Source organism: Heloderma suspectum, chromosome 4 (assembly GCF_057233095.1).
Source record: "Heloderma suspectum isolate Gila_16-S chromosome 4, 16-S_ref, whole genome shotgun sequence".
In the NCBI taxonomy this organism is placed as follows: Eukaryota; Metazoa; Chordata; class Lepidosauria; order Squamata; family Helodermatidae; genus Heloderma; species Heloderma suspectum.
In genome coordinates this window covers 209,757,682-209,776,769 of record NC_139461.1, presented here as the reverse complement: position 1 = coordinate 209,776,769, position 19,088 = coordinate 209,757,682, and the positions used below count along the sequence as shown (strand labels likewise).

Below are 19,088 nucleotides of genomic sequence, written 5' to 3'. Positions count from 1 at the left end.
GCCCTGTGCAGACCATTAAATTATGTGTCTGAGGCAGGGAGATTGCAGAATAAAAGCATTATGTGGAAGCATCTTTAGTCATACATAAAGTAGACCCACTGATATTAATAGGACATAAGTTAGTCATTACTAACTTAATTCACATTGATTAGTAGCCAATGTTAGCTCTGTATAGACCATACCAATTGAAATGAATGGGACTTAAGTCTCCTGCATTTCAATGGATCTACCCTACATAGGACTAACATTGGATACTACCCACTGACTTCAATAGGTCTACTCTAAATATGATTAGGTCTGTATCGAAACCAAAGTATTGTGGCAACTGGGTGCTTCCTCATGAGGCTTTTATGCAATAAACAAGCCTCATTAACAGAACTTTAGAGAGGATCCAGATGACATTGTGGTCCATGTATAACACTCATGTTTGCACACCAGTTAACCAGAAAAAAATTAAGGAGGACAAGAGGAAATAGCCTTTGGAATGATAGCATCATGAGGCCTTTGTCCAGAAGCACACACAAAATTATAATGACATAAGCTTACATGCGTGGGAGCTCACATGTGCTGAACTCAGTGCTTAGCTCAGTGTTTTTGGCCAAGTCCTAAAATGCCTAGGATGCGACTGGAAGGCTGCGATCCTGTTAAAATGGACTTGGGAGTAGGGCCTATTGAATTCAGGGCCAAATGTGGTGTGAAGTGTGCCTTTGTTTCCCTGCTCCTCCCTTGCTGTGGTCTTGAAAAAATCCATTTTATGATGCTGGTATTTGCTTTTTGGGGTGGGGTGGGGTGGGGTGGGGGGATCCAACTGCAGACATTTAATGTCATATCTAGGTTGGTTCTGAGTGGCATTTTCAAGTAAACAGATGGCGGATTGGGCTGCATACGAGTGAGTGGGTTTTCTCATGATCTTCACTAGGCTTTTTGTAAAATGGACTGATTTTTTGCCGTATTGACTGATGCTCCTCTCCTCTCTCCACTTCCCTTAACTTTTCCTTTGCAAACCAGGCTGTGAGATTGAAATGGCTTTCTGGTAGTTTGACGACATTCTCCCTATGGTGTATAACCTAGGCTAGGATAAGCTCTGTGCAGACCATCATGGGTGACGGTCAAACAGAGGCCTATTTTGAGAAAATAGGAAAGCTGCATACATTTTCTGGTACTGCAACATGATTTTATCCTAAGAAGAGGAGATTAATACATGAGTTTACAAAGATGAGTAGTTACATCCTTGAGTTCTGTTCACTAGGTGGAATAGTGTGGAGGGTGGGTAGGGGATTTAAGCCTCCCCCCCTCCCCTTGTCCTGATCTGGGTTGCCTCCCCCCACCCCCAGTGCTTGTAATTTCATGGTGTTCGGTAAATTGTTCACAGCAAGCTGTCAAAGATGTGACTAATTCTGTTTCACGGGCTGACTGTAATAAAACCACCAGAGTGCCAGATTTGGTGTTGGATCAGAGGTTCTGCACGCTTGCCACAGAGTGACCAGGGCTTTGACTGGAGCACCAGCCAGACTAACTGGAAAATCCTCCAGAGCCTTTGGAAACCATTAGTATCCATTTGCCTGCAGGGGTTGTCCATACTAATAGGTATAGGGGGCAATTGCTAGGGGCGGGGGGGCGGGGGGAAGCTGCTGAAGGACTCTTTGTTGTTTTTGCTGCAACAGAATAACATGGCTATCCCTCTGGAAATTAGTCAAGTAATACTGTTCTTTGGCCCATCTAATATTCACAATGCAGGATGTGAGTTATCAAATTCCACATAACTCTTCCTTGGGCCTTCTTAAAGCATGTTCCTGGGTGAGGACATAGTGTTAATTACCTTAATTTAAGTGGAGTTCAGTCCCTGTGTATCCAGCAGTTACTACCTGTTTGGAAAAAACAAGAAGGGCAACATATTCCTTAACAAAAAGCAATTCAAACAAAAAACAGAGGGGAAAAATAAGGAGTTAAGGATTTTTTTAAAAAAAATTAATGCTGTACAGGATTGTCTAATGTAGTAATAAGCTGTTTCTTTTTCCAGTTTTACTTGTGACCTTTTCAGTTTTACTCTTGCTTCCTCCTTGCGAAGAAGAGCAGGCTCATTTGGAGACTTGCAAGAAATTGTTGTTGTTCAGTCGTTCAGTCGTGTCCGACTCTTCGTGATCCCATGGACCATAGCACGCCAGGCCTTCCTGTCCTGCGCTCTCTCCCGGAGCGTGCTCAAGTTCATATTCATTGCATCGGTGATGCTATCTAGCCATCTCATCCTCTGCCGTCCCGTTCTCCTTTTGCCTTCAGTCTTTCCCAGCATCAGGGTCTTTTCCAGAGAGTTTTCTCTTTGCATTAGGTGGCCAAAGTATTTCAGCTTCAGCTTCAGTATCTGTCCTTCCAATGAGCACTCAGGGTTGATTTCCTTTAGGATGGACTGATTTGACCTCCTTGCAGTCCAGGGGACTCGTAAGAGTCTTCTCCAGCACCACAGTTCGAAAGCATCCATTCTTCGGCGCTCAGCCTTCCTTATAGTCCAGCTCTCACAGCCATACATTACTACTGGGAAAACCATAGCTTTGATCATGCGGACCTTTGTCGGCAAGGTGATGTCTCTGCTTCTTACTATGCTGTCTAGGTTTGCCATAGCTTTCCTCCCAAGGAGCAAGCGTCTTTGAATTTCATGGCTACAGTCACCGTCTGCGGTGATCATGGAGCCCAAGAAAGTAAAATCTGTCACTGCTTCCATTTCTTCCCCTTCTATATGCCAGGAAGTGATAGGGCCAGATGCCATGATCTTAGTTTCTTTAATGTTGAGTTTCAAACCAGCTTTTGCACTCTCCTCTTTCACCCTCAACAAGAGGCTCTTTAGATCCTCTTCGCTTTCTGCCATTAGGGTGGTATCGTCTGCATATCGGAGGTTGTTGATAATTCTCCCAGCAATCTTAATTCCGACCTGTGATTCATCCAACCCGGCATTTCTCATGATGTACTCTGCATATAAGTTAAATAAGCAGGGTGACAATATGCAGCCTTGTCGTACTCCTTTCCCAATTTTGAACCAATTGGTTGTTCCATGTCTGGTTCTTACTGTTGCTTCTTGACCCTCGTACAGGTTTCTCAGGAGACAGGTAAGGTGGTCTGGTACTCCCATCACTTTCAGAATTTGCCACAGTTTGTTGTGATCCACACAATCAAAGGCTTTAGCGTAGTCAATGAAGAAGAATAGACGTTTTTCTGGAATTCTCTTGCTTTCTCCATGATGCAGCGAATGTTGGTGATTTGATCTCTAGTTCCTCTGCCTCTTTGAAACCCAGCTTGTACTTCCGGTAGTTCTCGGTTCGCATACTGCGGAAGCCTAGCTTGTAAGATTTTGAGCATCACCTTGCTGGCATGTGAAATGAGCGCAGTTGTGTGGTAGTTTGAACACTCTTTGGTGTTGCCCTTTTCCAGTCTTGCGGCCACTGTTGAGTGTTCCAAATTTGTTGGCATATTGAATGCAGCACTTTAACAGCATTATCTTTTAGGATTTTAAATAGCTCAGCTGGAATACTGTCATCTCCACTAGCTTTGTTGTTACTAATGCTTCCTAAGGCCCACTTGACTTCACTCTCGAGGATGTCCGGCTCAAGTTCAGTGACCGCACTATCATGGTTATCAGGGACATTAAGATCTTTCCTGTATAGTTCTTCTGTGTATTCTTTCCACCTCTTCTTAATCTCATCTGCTTCTGTTAGGTCCCTGTCTTCTTTGTCCTTTATCATGCCCGTCTTTGCACAAAACGTTCCCTTGAGATCTCCGATTTTCTTGAAGAGATCTCTAGTTTTTCCCATTCTGTTGTTTTCCTCGATTTCTTTGCATTGTTCATTTAAGAAGGCCTTCTTGTCTCTCCTTGCTATTCTCTGGAACTCTGCATTCAGTTGGATATATCTTCCCTTTCTCCCTTGCTTTTCGCTTCCCTTCTTTCCTCAGCTACTTGTAAAGCCTCGTCAGACAGCCACTTGGCTTTCTTGCATTTCTTTTTCTTTGGGTGGATTTCGTTGCTGCCTCCTGAACAATGTTACGGACCTCCGTCCATAGTTCCTCAGGCACTCTGTCTGTCAGGTCTAATCCCTGAAATCTATTCCTCACCTCCACTGTATATTCATAAGGGATATGATTTAGGTCATACCTGAATGGTTTAGTGGTTTTCCCTACGTTCTTCAATTTAAGCCGAAATTTTGCAAGAAGCAGCTCATGATCTGAGCCACAGTCAGCTCCAGGTCTCATTTTTACTGACTGTATAGAGCTTCTCCATCTTTGGCTGCAAAGGACATAATCAATCTGATTTCGATATTGACCATCTGGTGATGTCCATGTGTAGAGTCGTTTCTTGTGCTGTTGGAAAAGAGTGTTTGCTATGATCAGCGTGTTCTCTTGGCAAAACTCTATTAGCTTTTGTCCTGCTTCATTTTGTACACCAAGGCCATGCCTGCCTGTTATCCCAGTGATTTCTTGACTTCCTACTTTAGCATTCCAATCCCCTATGATGAAGAGGACATCTTTTTTTGGTGTTAATTCTAGAAGGTGTTGTAGGTCTTCATAGAACCGATCAACCTCAGTTTCTTCGGCCTCAGTGGTTGGGGCATAGACTTGAATTACTGTGATGTTGAATAGTTTGCCTTGGATTCGTACTGAGATCATTCTATCATTTTTAAGATTGTACCCCAGTACTGCTTTTCCCACCCTTTTGTTGACTATGAGTGCTACTCCATTTCTTCTAAGGGATTCTTGCCCACAATAGTAGATATGATGGTCACCTGAATTAAATTCGCCCATGCCTGTCCATTTTAGTTCACTGATTCCCAAGATGTCGATGTTCAATCTTGCCATCTCATGTCTGACCACCTCCAGCTTACCTTGATTCATTGATCTTACATTCCAGGTTCCTAAACAATATTGTTCTTTACAGCATCGGATTTTCTTTTCACCACCAGACACATCCACAGCTGAGTGTCCTTTCGGCTTTGGCCCAGCCGCTTCACTCTTTCTGGTGCTACTTGGAAATACCCTCTGCTCTTCCCCAGTAGTATATTGGACACCTTCCGACCTGAGGGTCTCATCTTCCGGTGTCTTATCTTTTAGCCTTGTGATATGTTCCATGGGGTTTTCTTGGCAAGAATACTGGAGTGGGTTGCCATTTCCTTCTCCAGTGGACCACATTTTGTCAGAACTCTCTGCCATGACCTGTCCGTCTTGGGTGTCCCTGCATGGCATAGCTTATGGCTTCACTGAGTTACGCAAGCCCCTTCGCCACAACAAGGCAGTGATCTATGAAGGGGTGCAAGAAATTAAGTGATATCAAACCCCAGAATCGAACAGAGAAGAACAATTGTGGTAAGAACATGCAGGGTTGTGTCCAGATGTTCCTGCTCTGGTTATTAAAATTGGATGAGGGCATGTGAATACTTGCTTGGCTACAATCTAACAACGCATCTCCATCTTTTCCTGATGAAGCAGGTCAATTTAAAGGTTGTGTGTGTGTTTCTGGATTCTGTACTTGAGCTCAGTTGTTCAGGACTGAATTACTGCCTTTATATTGTTTACTTTAAGATCTCTTATTATATAAAGAAGAACTCGACTTCTGCAGAAGCTTCAATGATGTCACCATACTTGCTAACTTTATCAGTGGCAAAACCTTTGGTGGTTTGTGAGTTAAGGTTGAACTGAACTCACAAAAGCTGGGAAATCATTTTCCAGCAGTAATGCCAGCCCTCTTTCAGCCACACCACGCCTTGGGCAAAGGGACCAGCACATGTGTGGCAAGTGACAAAAGGCAGGAGTCCATTGGGATGCATACGTGACTGTGGACCACAGCGTTGTGGGACCTATCAGTCAACAGCCTGAGTGCTCGGAGCTGTGAGATATTATGCATGCCAAGTCAGAGTTGCCCCTTCCTTTCATGCTGATTAAGCATCTCTGGGTGTCTGCTTCTGTAGCCTACTCTGTACCTGAAGATCAAGCTGCCTATAGTCCTGTAGCAGTGAAGGGGTTATCAGCCTGAGTCCTGGCTAGCAGAGAGGAAATTGGGATGCAGAGAGAAAGCCAGCAACCAGTGGTACAAGGGTTAATAGTTCAGCCCCCATTGGGCTGCACCAGCACTGCAGTCCCTCTCCCTGTTTTTCCAGCTCTCCCAATCTTGTGCCATCTGCAGAAGCTGCTAGCACCATATAGTACTGCAGGGGCAGTACTCATTTAGGACCTTAGAAGCTTCAACAATCGGTTGATACATTGCAGCTGAAAATGCATCCCCAGCTAATTACAAGCCACTACAAATGTAGCCTCAGTCACTGATAGCCTATTAACATCAACATTGTTGCGATACCATTTGTAGCTAGTGACTGGAGCTGCCTCAAAGTAACTCCTGCGCTCCTATAGGCAGGTAGAAATCATGTGTGTCTGTCTGTCTTGCTGTGCTACTGCAGCCCAATTGCGGGGGGGGGGGGGAACGGACTTTTAACTTTTTGTTGTGCTGGGCACTGGCTTTCCTCTCTATCCAATATGATGTCCCAACTTCTTCTCTGCCAACCAGTGCTCAGGCTGTTATCCCCTTCACTGCTGACAGTGGCACCTTTCAAACCAGGAAATAGGGGGTGGTGGGACAAATGGGAAGTGGGATATGGGGTGGAGGCTATGGGTGCCAACCTGTTAATCCCTGTACTGCTGGCTTTCCCTCAGCTGTTTTTACTCAGGCATGAGGGGGCAACTCTGACTTGGTATACATAACATCTCACAAGTCCGAGCGCTCGTGCTGTTGACTGATAGGTCCCAGAGCTCTGTGGTTCAACAGTCACGTGTGCATTTCAGCGGTCTCCTGTCCTTCATCACTTGCCACGCATGTGCTGGTCCCTTTTATAACACCCAATAGCCAAAGCTCTCTGGGCAGTTCACAAAATTAAAGCCACAAAAATACAGCAGAAAATACAATATAAAATATAATAGATTACAGCTACAGAATAAAAATGCAACCAGAGTAAAACCTAGCAGTAGTGCAGATATTTAAAACACAATAGCAGATTTAAGACAGCAGAGCTAAAAAACTGGAATGCTAGAAGTGCCTGGGAAAATAAAAAGGTCTTCACCTCACACCAGAAAGAGTACAACATAGGTGCCAGGTAAGCCTCTCTAGGGAGTTGGTTCCACAACCGGGATGCCACAGCACAAAATGCCCTTTTCCTGGTAGCCACCTGCCTTACCTCTTTTGGCAGGGGCTCCTGGTGAAGGACCCCTGAAGATGAACTTAGGGTTCTGGCAGGTACATGTGGGAGGAGAAGATCCTTCAGGTAACCTGGCTGCAAGCCGTAGGGCTTTGAATGTTAATCTCAGCGCTTTGAATTGGGCCTGGAAAGGAACTGGCAGCCAGTGCAGCTGGGAAAGTACTGGCATAATATGATCACATTGGCCTGTCCCTGTTAACAATCTCGCTGCCTTGTTTTGGACCAGCTGAACTGTTTTCGAAGGCAGCCCCATGTATAATGCATTGCAGTAATCCAGATGAAAGGTTATCAGAGCATGGATAACTGTAGCTAGGTTATCTCTGTCCAGATAAGGGCATAGTTGGTATATCAGCCTAAGCTGATAAAAAGTGCTCCATGCCATTGAGTTCACCTGTGCTTCGAGTCACAGTTCTGGGTCCAAGAGCACCCCCAAACTATGAACCTGATCCTTTAGGGGGAGTGCAGCCCCCTCCAAAGCAGGTTGAACATCACCTAGCTGGGCAGATGAAACAGCCACTACTTCCTCCTTGTCTGGATTGGGTCTTGGTTTATTGGCCCTCATCCAGTCCACTACTGTGCCCAGGCACTGATTCAGAACAACCACTGCCTCACCTGGATTTGATGAAAAAGAGAGGTAGAGCTGGGTGTCATCTGCATATTGATGACACCTCAGCCCACACCTCCAAATGATCTCTCCCAGCAGTTTCATGTAGATGTTAAACAGCATGGGGGATAAAATAGAGCCCTGTGGAAACCCATGGCATAGCTGCCAAGGCACAGAGCAATAATCGCCCAGCACCACCTTCTGAAATGGCCATTCAATCAGGAGCAGAACCACTGCAGTGCAGTGCCTTCAACTCCCAACCCAGACAACCTATCCAGAAGGATACCATAGTCAATGGTATCAACTGCCACTGAGAGGTCCAAGAGAATCAACAGGGTCACACTCACCCTGTCCCTTTCCTGGCAGAAGTCATCCTACAGGGTGACCAAGGCAGTTTCCATTCCAAAATCAGGTCTGAAGCCCGATTGAAATGGATCTAGATAATTTGTTTCATTCAAGAGTGCTTAGAGTTGTCTTGCAACCACCTGCTCAAGCACCTTGCCAAGGAAGGGGATTTAGCCACTGGCCTATAGTTGTTAATGTCCTCTGGGTCCAGATTAGGCTTTTTCAGGAGTGGCCTAATTACTGTCTCTTTTAAAGAGGCCGGGACGACTCCCTCTCTCAAGGAGGAATTTACAACCTCCTGGACCCAGCCAGATATCCCTTCCTTGTTTGATGTGATAAGCCATAAAGGGCAAAGGCTGAGCACACAGTGGTCGACTGGACTTGGCCTAGAACCTTGTCCATTGTCCTCAGGCCTCAATAACTGAAATTCATCCAGTAAAACTGGACCAGACAGTGTTCTGGACACCTCTCCCAGTGGAACTGCATTTGTTGTGATGTCCAATTCATGATAAATCTGACAGACTGTATCTTCAAAGTGTCATGCAAATTTGTCACCGCGTGCTACTGAGAGTCCCACAGTTTCATAGTATCTCACAGGTCTGAGGATTCAGGCTGTTGACTGATAGGTCCCAGAACCCTGTGGTTCAACAGTCACATATGCATTCCAAAGGGCTCCTGCCTTTCGTCACTTGCTACGCATGTGCTGGTCCCTTTGCCCAAGGCATGGTGTGGTTTGAAAGGGGGCTGGCGTTATGGTTGGAAAAATGATTTCCCAGCTTTTGTGTGTTCAGTTCAACCATAACTCACAAACCACTGTAGGTTTTGCCACTAATATCACAGGTTTTGTTAGGAAGAGTGTGGAGACTCTGGTGTTTATCAACACTGGAGTTGTAAAAGATGATTTCCCCACATTTAGAGCATGGGGATACACCAGCCCACCCCCTCCCACAATGGGTTTGCTCAAAAGAATACCATAATCACAATATATCCCTCCTCCAAGACATAGTTCATGTTGGGGGTGGGTCCCTGTGGGTGAGGGCTTGTGCCTGGGGGTGGGGCCTGGAGGTGGGGACTCCAGGTTGGGAGTGGTTTGGGGAGGAGCTCATGCCAGGGGTGGAGGGTCTGGGCAAGAGCTTGGTCGGGGGCTCCAGGCTGGGAGAGGCAGTTTTTCTTAGGGGGTGTACCTAGGTCTCTGCAGTGGAGACTCATGGCCAATCTAACTGGTGGGGCAGGAATGGTGGGTCACTGGAGGTGGTGCCAAGGGCACTTATTTTGCTATACACAAGTCTTTTGGTACACAGTTCAACCCACCAACCTCCCCTCCCAGACATTTCTCCAGAATAACAACACAGAGAAAGCAGTTTGTGGCACAGCCCACTTATTGAAAGCAGTGGGAAGTGGGGGAAAAGGAAGAAACCCATTTCACACACATATACACATGCTTACTGGGATTAAGTCCTATTGAATCCAGTGAGATGTATTTCTGAGTAGACCTACATAGGATTGCTGTATACTTCCCATCATTTAAAAGCAGTTGGCATGCACAAGTTAATAATGCCAACGTGTATTCCATCACAACCAGTGTCATCTTAAGTTGCAGCACCATAAATTGAAAAGGGTTTTTATTAAGGATAGAATCCACCGACACCAAGTACTCTATACAAACGCACCCACATACACGTAAGAATTTATCAGTTTGCAAGTCTCCCCCTCTGCCCTGCACACACAAAGCCCAAATATATTGTTAAACAAGGTGGCAGTACAGATTTAAATGCATTCCTCTAACCCCTATTTATTCAGTCACAACCCCATGGAAACAAACAATGTGAATCAACCACCCTTCTGCAGGGGCAGGAAACAGCCCCTGTCCTTCCCTCTCCCTGCCTTGATTGATGGACCTGGACCAAGCTGCTCTGCCATGGGCTCCAGAGGCCCCCTTTAGATCTGCCCCGCCCCCCGCCGCATGCCACAGCTCAGCGTGAACATTCCCATGGCTCCAACCGACTTCCCTCAATACAAACAGATGGGATCTTTGGCGGGAAGCTCATGTCTCCCCCAATCCTTGTCTGATCTGGCTGGATTTCAACCTCACTGCTAGTTAACCCATTCTCTCCCAGCCTGGGAAATTTGTCAGCTTTCCATCCATATTTCACAAGACAGGCAGTTGGCCATGCCTTTTCACTCTTTTTTTCTCAAATTTTCACACTCATTTTTTTCTACCATAGTCTATGCACTAGAAGAACTCCCCACGGATCTGTATTTCAAAGGGCAATGCTAACTTCCATCCATGACGCCTTACATGAGGGGTGAAGCCTTTTTCCTGATAACATTCCATAATAAGCTTTTTTGTGCACCTAGCTAATCCATTTGAAAATTAAGTAGCTATCTATGTGCACAATTTGGGGCAGGTCAGACAAGGGGGAGCTTAGCTATGCCCCCCCAACTGACTTTTTGCCCCTGTGAAAAATGTGCAAAATAATGTTCCCAACCATAACTACAAGGCGTGCTAAGAGGAAGCTGTGAACAGCCCTGTTGAAGTTGAAGCATAAAGTTATTCTTCACTGTCTAATTCTGTTTGATCTATCATAGCTTCCTATCTGTGTGAAACCACTTGGGTATCCTTGAATTACAGTTGTTTTAATATTCACTGTATGACATGAATCTAAGGCTGCAATCCTAAACACCTAGGCAGTAAGTCCCATTGGACTTAGGGGCTTGCTTCTGAGTAGATATGCATAGTATTGCACATATCTACTAATAGATGAACTAAGGCAGCTTTCCACAACCTGGTGCCCTCTCCAAATATGTTGGATTACAGCTCCCATCACCAAAAGACAGCATGGGAGTTGGACTCCAACACACCTGGAGAGCACCTTTTGGGGGAAGGCTCCTGTAAGGTATCTGTACAGAACACAGTACACCTCCTAGAAGCTGCTGAAATATGCTTCTAGGAGGTGTAGGTATATATAATGTATGTATGAAGATGTATTTATGAAACCTGAAAGGCTAACTATGGTATATCTCCTCTTTCTTTTTTAGATTAACAATGGCTAATGCCAAATCTAGATTGACCCAAGAAGAGAAAAAGGCATTACTGCAGTTATTGGAATGCGGTTCCCTGAGCCTTCTGTACAAGGCAACTGTGCATGGCTACAGTGCTAACACATTTCATCACATATGCAACCAACAAGGCCCAACTGTAGTGGTGGCATACAATCCAAGTGGTTACATTTATGGAGGGTTTACAGCTCAGACTTACAATTCAGTCGGGATGTATCTAAGTGATGAAAAAGCTTTCCTCTTTAGATTGAAAGGGAAAGAGAAGGCACCCAGCCCACTAAAAATCCCATTCAGATCTGCCAGTCAGGCTATATATGACATTTCTTCATATGGTCCTTATTTTGGAGCTGGAGCACTTATTTTCCTGTATCAAAATACTGCAGTGGTTTCTACAAATCCTAACATTGCCAACTACACATTCTGTGCACAAGACTTACATGGAAATGACCAGGCTCTTTTGGAATGTGAAGTATATCGAGTTGAAGGTGAGTTGAAATAAAGAGAAAATGCTTCCTCTTTGAAGCCAGTTGATTTCTGATGGTTTATCTGGTGTTTTCCCTTAGATGCTGGTGCTATGCTGGAAAATCCATATAGGAAGGTGGAATGGACAGCTGGGTAGGTTAATGACTGGAGCATCTCTTCATTACAGCCTGTGATCTTGCAAATATGGGCAGTTACTTGTGCAAAAAAAGTACCAAATGTCACTTGATTACAATTTTAAAATCCTATAGATGAACTAAGGCAGCTTAGCACAACCTGATGCCCTCATAATGTGTTGGATTACAACTCCCATCAATGCAAGGCCACATGGGAGTTGTACTCCAACACACCTGGAGAGCACCTTTTTGGGGGCAGGCTGCTCTAAGGTATCTGTTGGGAGCACAGTGCTTCTAATAGGTTTCTCCCTCTGAGCTTTTCTGCTTCTGGGTAGTCCTCATTTTGACAGCATTTTCCCCAGCTCTATTCAAAGACCAAAATCCCTTCTGTTTAGTTTTTTCTGTTTAGAAGGTGTGCATTTTCTCATGCACCAAGAAGCATGGAAATTGTAAATTAAGGCACCTGACCTTAACTGCAGGAAAAACAGCCTAGAGTTTTATATATTGTACTTACAACTTCGCCTTCATGCACCCACAGTTTTCCTTGGTCATTTAGCCCCAATCCTCTTCTCTGCTAATTGGAGGAACATGGAAGGTCAGGACAATGTGGGGAAGGGGCTGCCTAGCTGCACACTGCTCTCCCTATATGCTTTCATTGGGGCTAGAGGCAATGGTAGACCTTAATAGCGACAGACTGAGTCTGGGGAGGAGAAGGTTGATAGATTAAGGATGCGGAGAGGAACAGACGGGGGCAGCTGGGCATTGGGGCTGCCTGCATGGTCATGAGTAACACAAGTCAGCAAGAAAAAGGAGGCGAGTCCTGCATATACGTGTGACTGTAGAATCGGTTTCCTGCTTACATCCATGGTAAGCAACCTGGTGTCCCCCAGATGTTTTGTACTGCAACTCCTCTAATCCCTAACATTTGGCCTTGTTCGCTGGGGCTGATGGGAGGTTCAGTCCAAAGTATCTGAAGGGACCCACGTTGCTTCTCCTGGCCTTCTATGGTGCTGATGTTATGGCTGGGTGCGCTCAGTTGCAATTCTTATGCTTCTTGGTGCATGAGTAAATTTGTAAGCACCTTAACTTTTCTGTTAAGATGATGAAGTTTTGATCCTGGATTTCCTTTGTCTTTTGAAAAGGAAATTCACCAAATTATATTAACCATTGGGAGGTGCGCACAGCTGTTGCAGAACCCAGAGTCAGAGAGACCACGGAGTGAAGGAAAAAGAGATTCTTTATTTAACGCGCGGGCTTAAGGCTGGAATCATTTCCAAAGAGCCAGAAGCCCCGATTTACATTAGCACATTGGTTTTATAGACATTGTGACACATATGAAACGGCTCCTCCTCCCCCTCCCGCATGGGGTTGCAATCCTCAACATTTCTTCTCTTAGCACTATTGTTTATAATACAAGAACTGGGTTATAGGGTAGCCATGATAAGGAGAGAACAGAAGAGAACAGCAGAGAACAAGATATACAATTGTATGACCTTTGACAAGATAAGGAATTCCTGTGTCTCGTCAGCTTACAACAATATATTCAAGGGAGAAAGAGCTCAGCAAGAACATGAAGCATGAGACTGCATGAGGCTACTTAGTCTGACCCCTGATATGGCTGCTACATTCCCCCCTTAAATGCATAATTTCATTACAATTATAGCATTTTTGATAACCATACAAAGCTTTTTGTGACATACATATTACTTAGCCTCTTGTTGGGCTATTAGAGCGTAGAGGGCAGCAGTTTTACTAGCTGAGACATAAAACAGATTGGTTAAACAGCGCATAAGACAAGGAACGCAGAGACATATTACAATTTTTAGTTAGTTGGAGTGCTCGAGGCTGCCGTTGACGGATTTTCTCGGGCTACAGGGGAAGAATTGGCACCAGTTTAATTGGCGGCTGAGGCAACATGGGTGGTTATCAGACAAGTTGGCAGGAATGAATGACCAAGTGCGGGAATTACATGTCTAAAACCATCCATGAGGCAAAAGTATGTGGGCATCATTAAAAGATATGTTTTGAATTTTATTACAGTGGAAGGGGGCCAGGGATAGCTTTGTATTTTCTGGAAAAAAAATTTGACAATTAAGCATTTGTGCACACGTAGCATTTGTTTCAGCAATGATGGGGGTGCGTAGAGTGAACTCTGTAGGGGGTAGGATCTTTGCAACTATGCCCCAATTAGCATTTTGGGAATAAGTTAAACTTACACCATAAACTTTTAACATGGTATCTTTTTGAATTTTCTCAGGATGTCTACAGACAGGTATTAGGCAAGAGCTAATAAGCCCGTTTGCAGGTATACCTCTTGGCAAACAAAAATGTTTTATGCTCGTGATGTTAGCCAGGTGAAGCCAGTAATTATCAGCAAATCACTGGGACAAACTTCTCCTTCCAGGGGCAGACCCCCCTTTTTGCACCTTATTAAGGAAACACAATGCAACACTACTAACACTACAACACGCATGTTTGATCTTCTTTGGGATCTGACCGTACGCTGGGCAGCTATTCACCTGGCAAGCTGCAGTAGGGTCTAGTCCCCTTCTTCAATTCTCCAGTTGCAGGTCTGACCGTACGCAGGGGGACAGTTTCCCGGTGTGTCCACAGTAAGGTCTAGCCTGAGTCTTCTTACTGCTTTTTCAGAATGATTTTTAAAGGATTTTCAGGATTTCTGTTTATGGTCTACTTTCCCCCTCTCGCTCTCTTGACTCGTGTCCAATGTATCCAGGGTTTAATTCTAGCTGCTTTCATAGCTGCGGGGGTGGAAAGTATGACAGTTTTCAGTCCTCTCCATCTGGGAGTCAAAGGGTTATTTTTCCCTCTTTAACTCATACTTTAACTCTTGGTTGGAACGGATGAGCTTCTGTGATGGGAATGGCTTATTTTTTTAAGACAAAGCGGCGCTGGGCTTGAAGAACTTTGCTCAGTGTTTGGACTTCTTGTTTAAGGCTAACGTTTGCTTGCTTTTGATGCTGCTCCAGTGTCAATTATGAAGTCAATGTCACGGCCCCTCACAGTCAATATCACGGCCCCTCTCAAGCTGTCTCCCTCTTCGCCCATTCTGGCCTCTTTGGTTTTTTCCTTTGTGTATTTGATTTATTTTATTTGGGCATTCATGCCACTAATGTCCATCTTGTCCACACTGGGCACACTGGTTCTTTTTTAAGAATCTTCTGCCTCTGCTGGGTCTTCTTCTTTTCTTTTTTCGTTTACGTCTTCTTGGGCCTCTGGGTCGAGGGGGGTGTACTGGCGATAGGCATTTGAAAGATGCTCCAAGTACGCTCTGGGGCCTCGGTGGCACCTTGCAGCACTTTAGACACTTTGGTCATATTAATTGACTTCTTCATACCTGCTTTCATGGCTTCTAACAGCAGGGTTTGATACTGGGTGAGGCGCTCTAGCCCAACTTGTGTTTTGGGATTCCAGCGAGGGGGGGATTACTTACAAGGAGACTTTATTGGGCAACTTACAGCACACAGGCGTACTTAATTGTTGGATCAGACAGCTTCTCTGAACCATGAGCTATTGGGCTAAATGGGTTTTTATACCATACATGTTACCCATGAGGCAGCACAACACTAGCAAGCATTTTTAGCATAGGCTAGAAGTGTTTGGTTCTCAGGCACAGCTTCCTGTAAACAACTTCGCTTCCCAAAGTGCTTGATAACACTTTTATTTATTAGTATGGGAAGACAAATTTTTTCTTTCTTTTGCTTTCTTTATCTTTGCTGATCTGCCTGTATTGCAGATCATGTTTCAAACTTTTTATATAAAACTTTCTGCTCCATGCACCAGCCTTGTCTCTTTATTCGTCTTTTTCAAGTTAAACTTACTCACTTAAACCTTTCTGCCTTACACTAGTCCCAATGACATACATTTGGGATAGGCTCTTCTTCTCCTTCTAGTTACATTTTCTTTATTTTAAAGAACTATTACATTATTGTGGCTACTTTACCCCAGGTAATAAGCTCCAGGCACAATCAGCTGCTTTTAATTTATCATGGGGGCAACTATGGCCACGCTTCTTTTTTATAAATGTTTTTTCTTTGCCTCTTGCCTTTTCTTTCTTTTTTCTCTCTTCTCTATCTGTCTTCTACTTTCTCTATTCCTTCTTTTCTACTTGCTTTTGTCTTTCTTTTCTTGTCATCTATTGGGAACCACACTTAGTATCATTTGGAGTTGCAACTAACACTAATCTGCAAATATCACATATACTTTATGATATCTAAGAAATCATAAAATATATACAACAAACTTTTTCTGCAATTTAACACAATGAATGGAAAACACTTCTTGCATGGTAAGGCATGATGGAGCAGATCCAGCAATCATACTGGTCTTCTGGCTGAAAGCTCAGGGCTCATTAAAATCAAGGGACGGGCATACCCACACACGCAGAGTTCTAGGTCACCATTTTTGCATCGGCAACTCTATGCTGCATGAGTTCTGGCAGAAGGAAATCTAAAAGTCACAGATCAAACTTAGCCTGCTGTACACTGAGCTGACTACAAACACAGACACATGGTCCACAGCGATGAGAGTTCAAGTTTATCAAAAGCTTCACAGCACTGTCCATGGCAAGTCTTTGACAATTTAAAATTTTAGTTCATGTGCAGAGTGTCTCTAAAAAGCCCAGATGATGATGGAGGCAAACAGTGAAGGCTCTGGGCAATGAAGATGCGATGTTTCCAGCAAAGGCTCTCTACTTTTGCATGAGTTTAAAAAGGGAAAGTGTGGCCCTACACCCCTTTTGACAGACAAGGGCCTTTAACTTTTTAGCAAGGCCTCTGTCTAAACAGAGCGGCACAGCTCAGCTCTCTAGCCGTGACGCTTTAACCTGGGCAACTCCTCTGTAAATTTTATTTTACTTCTGTCAGGTTCTCTCACAGACATTTTAAAAACTTACTCTTTTTTTTTTTCTCTTCTAACCTGGTACACGAAAGCACTGAAACACTGAGTGCCGAAACTCAGGACGCTGGGGGGTGATGGGCATCGCCTTATACTTGCATTTTTCAAGCAGCCATTAATCTTCGGGGAGGCGGTGGGGTGATTTGCAGGACTTCAAAGGCAAGCTTCTCAGTTTGTTTGTATTTGTAAATCCCAAGCTCAAAACAGGACACGATGAGGTACAGGGCCACCAAATTCTTGCTTTGGCACGGGCAACAAATAACTCGGGTTAGCTTTCTTCGCTGGGGTCTCAAACAGGAAAACAGTCTTAATTTAAAGTTGTAACATCACTGACAGCATCAGCCAGCCAGCTACACAGTTCTCATTGTTTTTTAAGACAGTTGCTCTAATATCTTCTTTGCTTCTCAATCAGGTTGGGTCTCCCAGCTTACACAGTTTATTGCAGCTTCCAGGAGCATGGCAGTAGCGTGATTTTGGCTTGGCCAGGAACATGCTGTCTGGTTTCTCGGTCTCTTTAGCACACACACTTAGGCAGTGTAACACTGGACACTCAAATCAGTGAGATTTCTTCATTGCAGGGAATCCCACGGCAAAAGCTTAATGGTTACGCTCTTCAGAAATCATATAGCTGATGGTCAGTAGCTACAGGCTCTATGCAATTTTAACACAGTTCAAAGCTAAACACGGCTACCTTGACAGAGATCTTCAACGTGGTCTCTCCGCTTCATTCTGCTTTGGGACAGTCTTATGGCACACTTTTCACTCGAAGAGGGGTCTAGCCTGTGCTCTGGGGGCTGATTCTTCACCTTTATTTTCTATTTTGCCTTCATCTTCTGGGTCTTCATTTTCAGTTTCCATTTCTTAGGGATTTCATCTCAATTAGGTGAGGTGATGATGTTGCACAACTCAGAACGTTGTGGGCAATTTTCCTGCCCCCCCCCCTCTCGGCGCGCTAGGCTAACAGCTACTTCTTCGGCCTTACACTCTCATGCTCCCACGCTTTGTTAAAAGCCAGACTGTCCTGCAACATTTTTCTAATTAACAGCCTCAGATCTTGTTTTTTTTTTTCTCTCAGCTCGACCTTGAGCTTTTTGCTGTTTTCTCTCTCTATTCTGAATCTTTTTAAAAAAAAAACCTTTTTCCTTCTTTGTTTGACATACATCTCAAGGGGGTGCAAGGTTTGCTTCCCCCACCACCCATAGCCTCCCTCCTAAATTGAAGACATACACAATTAGGGAATGGGAATTGGTCAGTGAGTAAGGGGTCTCACTGGCCGACACAAGAGGATTTTTCACACCACGCACTTTGCTACTGGCCTGGGCACCCGGACGGTCAACGGTATGCGTCAGAAACCGCAGTAGCCACTCACACAATCATCAATCTCTCCACTACATCCATATGTCCCTGCCACCCACTTTTCCCACTTTTTACCAGAGCGGAAAATGGCTTCCCCAGCTTCCTCAGCTTCCTACTGGCGTGCTGGGTACTGGCGCCCACTCGGGGGTGTGATCAGGCCCCCCTTCTACCCGCAAGGAGTAGGTTCTTTTGTATACGTATACCACCAACACTGACCTTCTTCATAAGGCGGGGCCCTCTTTTTTTCTGCCCAGTGGCCTTTCTCCCTAAAGGCGGGGCCCTCTTTTTCCCATATACTTGCCTTTCTCCTGAAGGCTTCCAATGTGGGTTTCAACTCAATTGCAGCTGCGATACAGGCAGGGCTCAAGTTCCTTCCTCCGCTTCCCAAGGTTCTCTTGCTGCTCACTACCGTTTGGGCGATCCCGGTGCAGGCTTTCTCCCATTCACTCGACAAAAAGGTCGGTGGCGCCAAGAAAGGGAGGCATGCGCCGAGCTCGTCCTCCCGGTGCGGCGATCAAGAGCAGGCAACTGCCACCTGTCTGGCTCAGAGCCTGCCACATCCGAGTCACGGCACCATTTATGTTGCAGAACCCAGAGTCAGAGAGACCACGGAGTGAAGGAAAAAGAGATTCTTTATTTAACGCGCGGGCTTAAGGCTGGAATCATTTCCAAAGAGCCAGAAGCCCCGATTTACATTAGCACATTGGTTTTATAGACATTGTGACACATATGAAACGGCTCCTCCTCCCCCTCCCGCATGGGGTTGCAATCCTCAACATTTCTTCTCTTAGCACTATTGTTTATAATACAAGAACTGGGTTATAGGGTAGCCATGATAAGGAGAGAACAGAAAAGAACAGCAGAGAACAAGATATACAATTGTATGACCTTTGACAAGATAAGGAATTCCTGTGTCTCGTCAGCTTACAACAATATATTCAAGGGAGAAAGAGCTCAGCAAGAACATGAAGCATGAGACTGCATGAGGCT

The 19,088-nt window shown here is 44.8% G+C and overlaps 1 protein-coding gene across 3 annotated transcripts in view; it reads left to right on the top strand.

Annotated features, from left to right (window-relative positions):
- LOC146348013 (interferon-induced protein 44-like) overlaps nucleotides 1-19,088 on the top strand; it is a 46,023-nt gene that overhangs the window by 1,193 nt on the left and 25,742 nt on the right. For all 3 annotated transcript variants that reach the window (XM_084852122.1, XM_084852121.1, XM_084852120.1), the window contains exons 2-3: nucleotides 11,212-11,717; nucleotides 11,796-11,847. In XM_084852122.1, coding sequence (XP_084708248.1) covers nucleotides 11,219-11,717; nucleotides 11,796-11,847 — 551 coding nt within the window. In that variant the 5' untranslated portion in view covers nucleotides 11,212-11,218. The remainder of the gene's footprint in view (nucleotides 1-11,211; nucleotides 11,718-11,795; nucleotides 11,848-19,088) is intronic.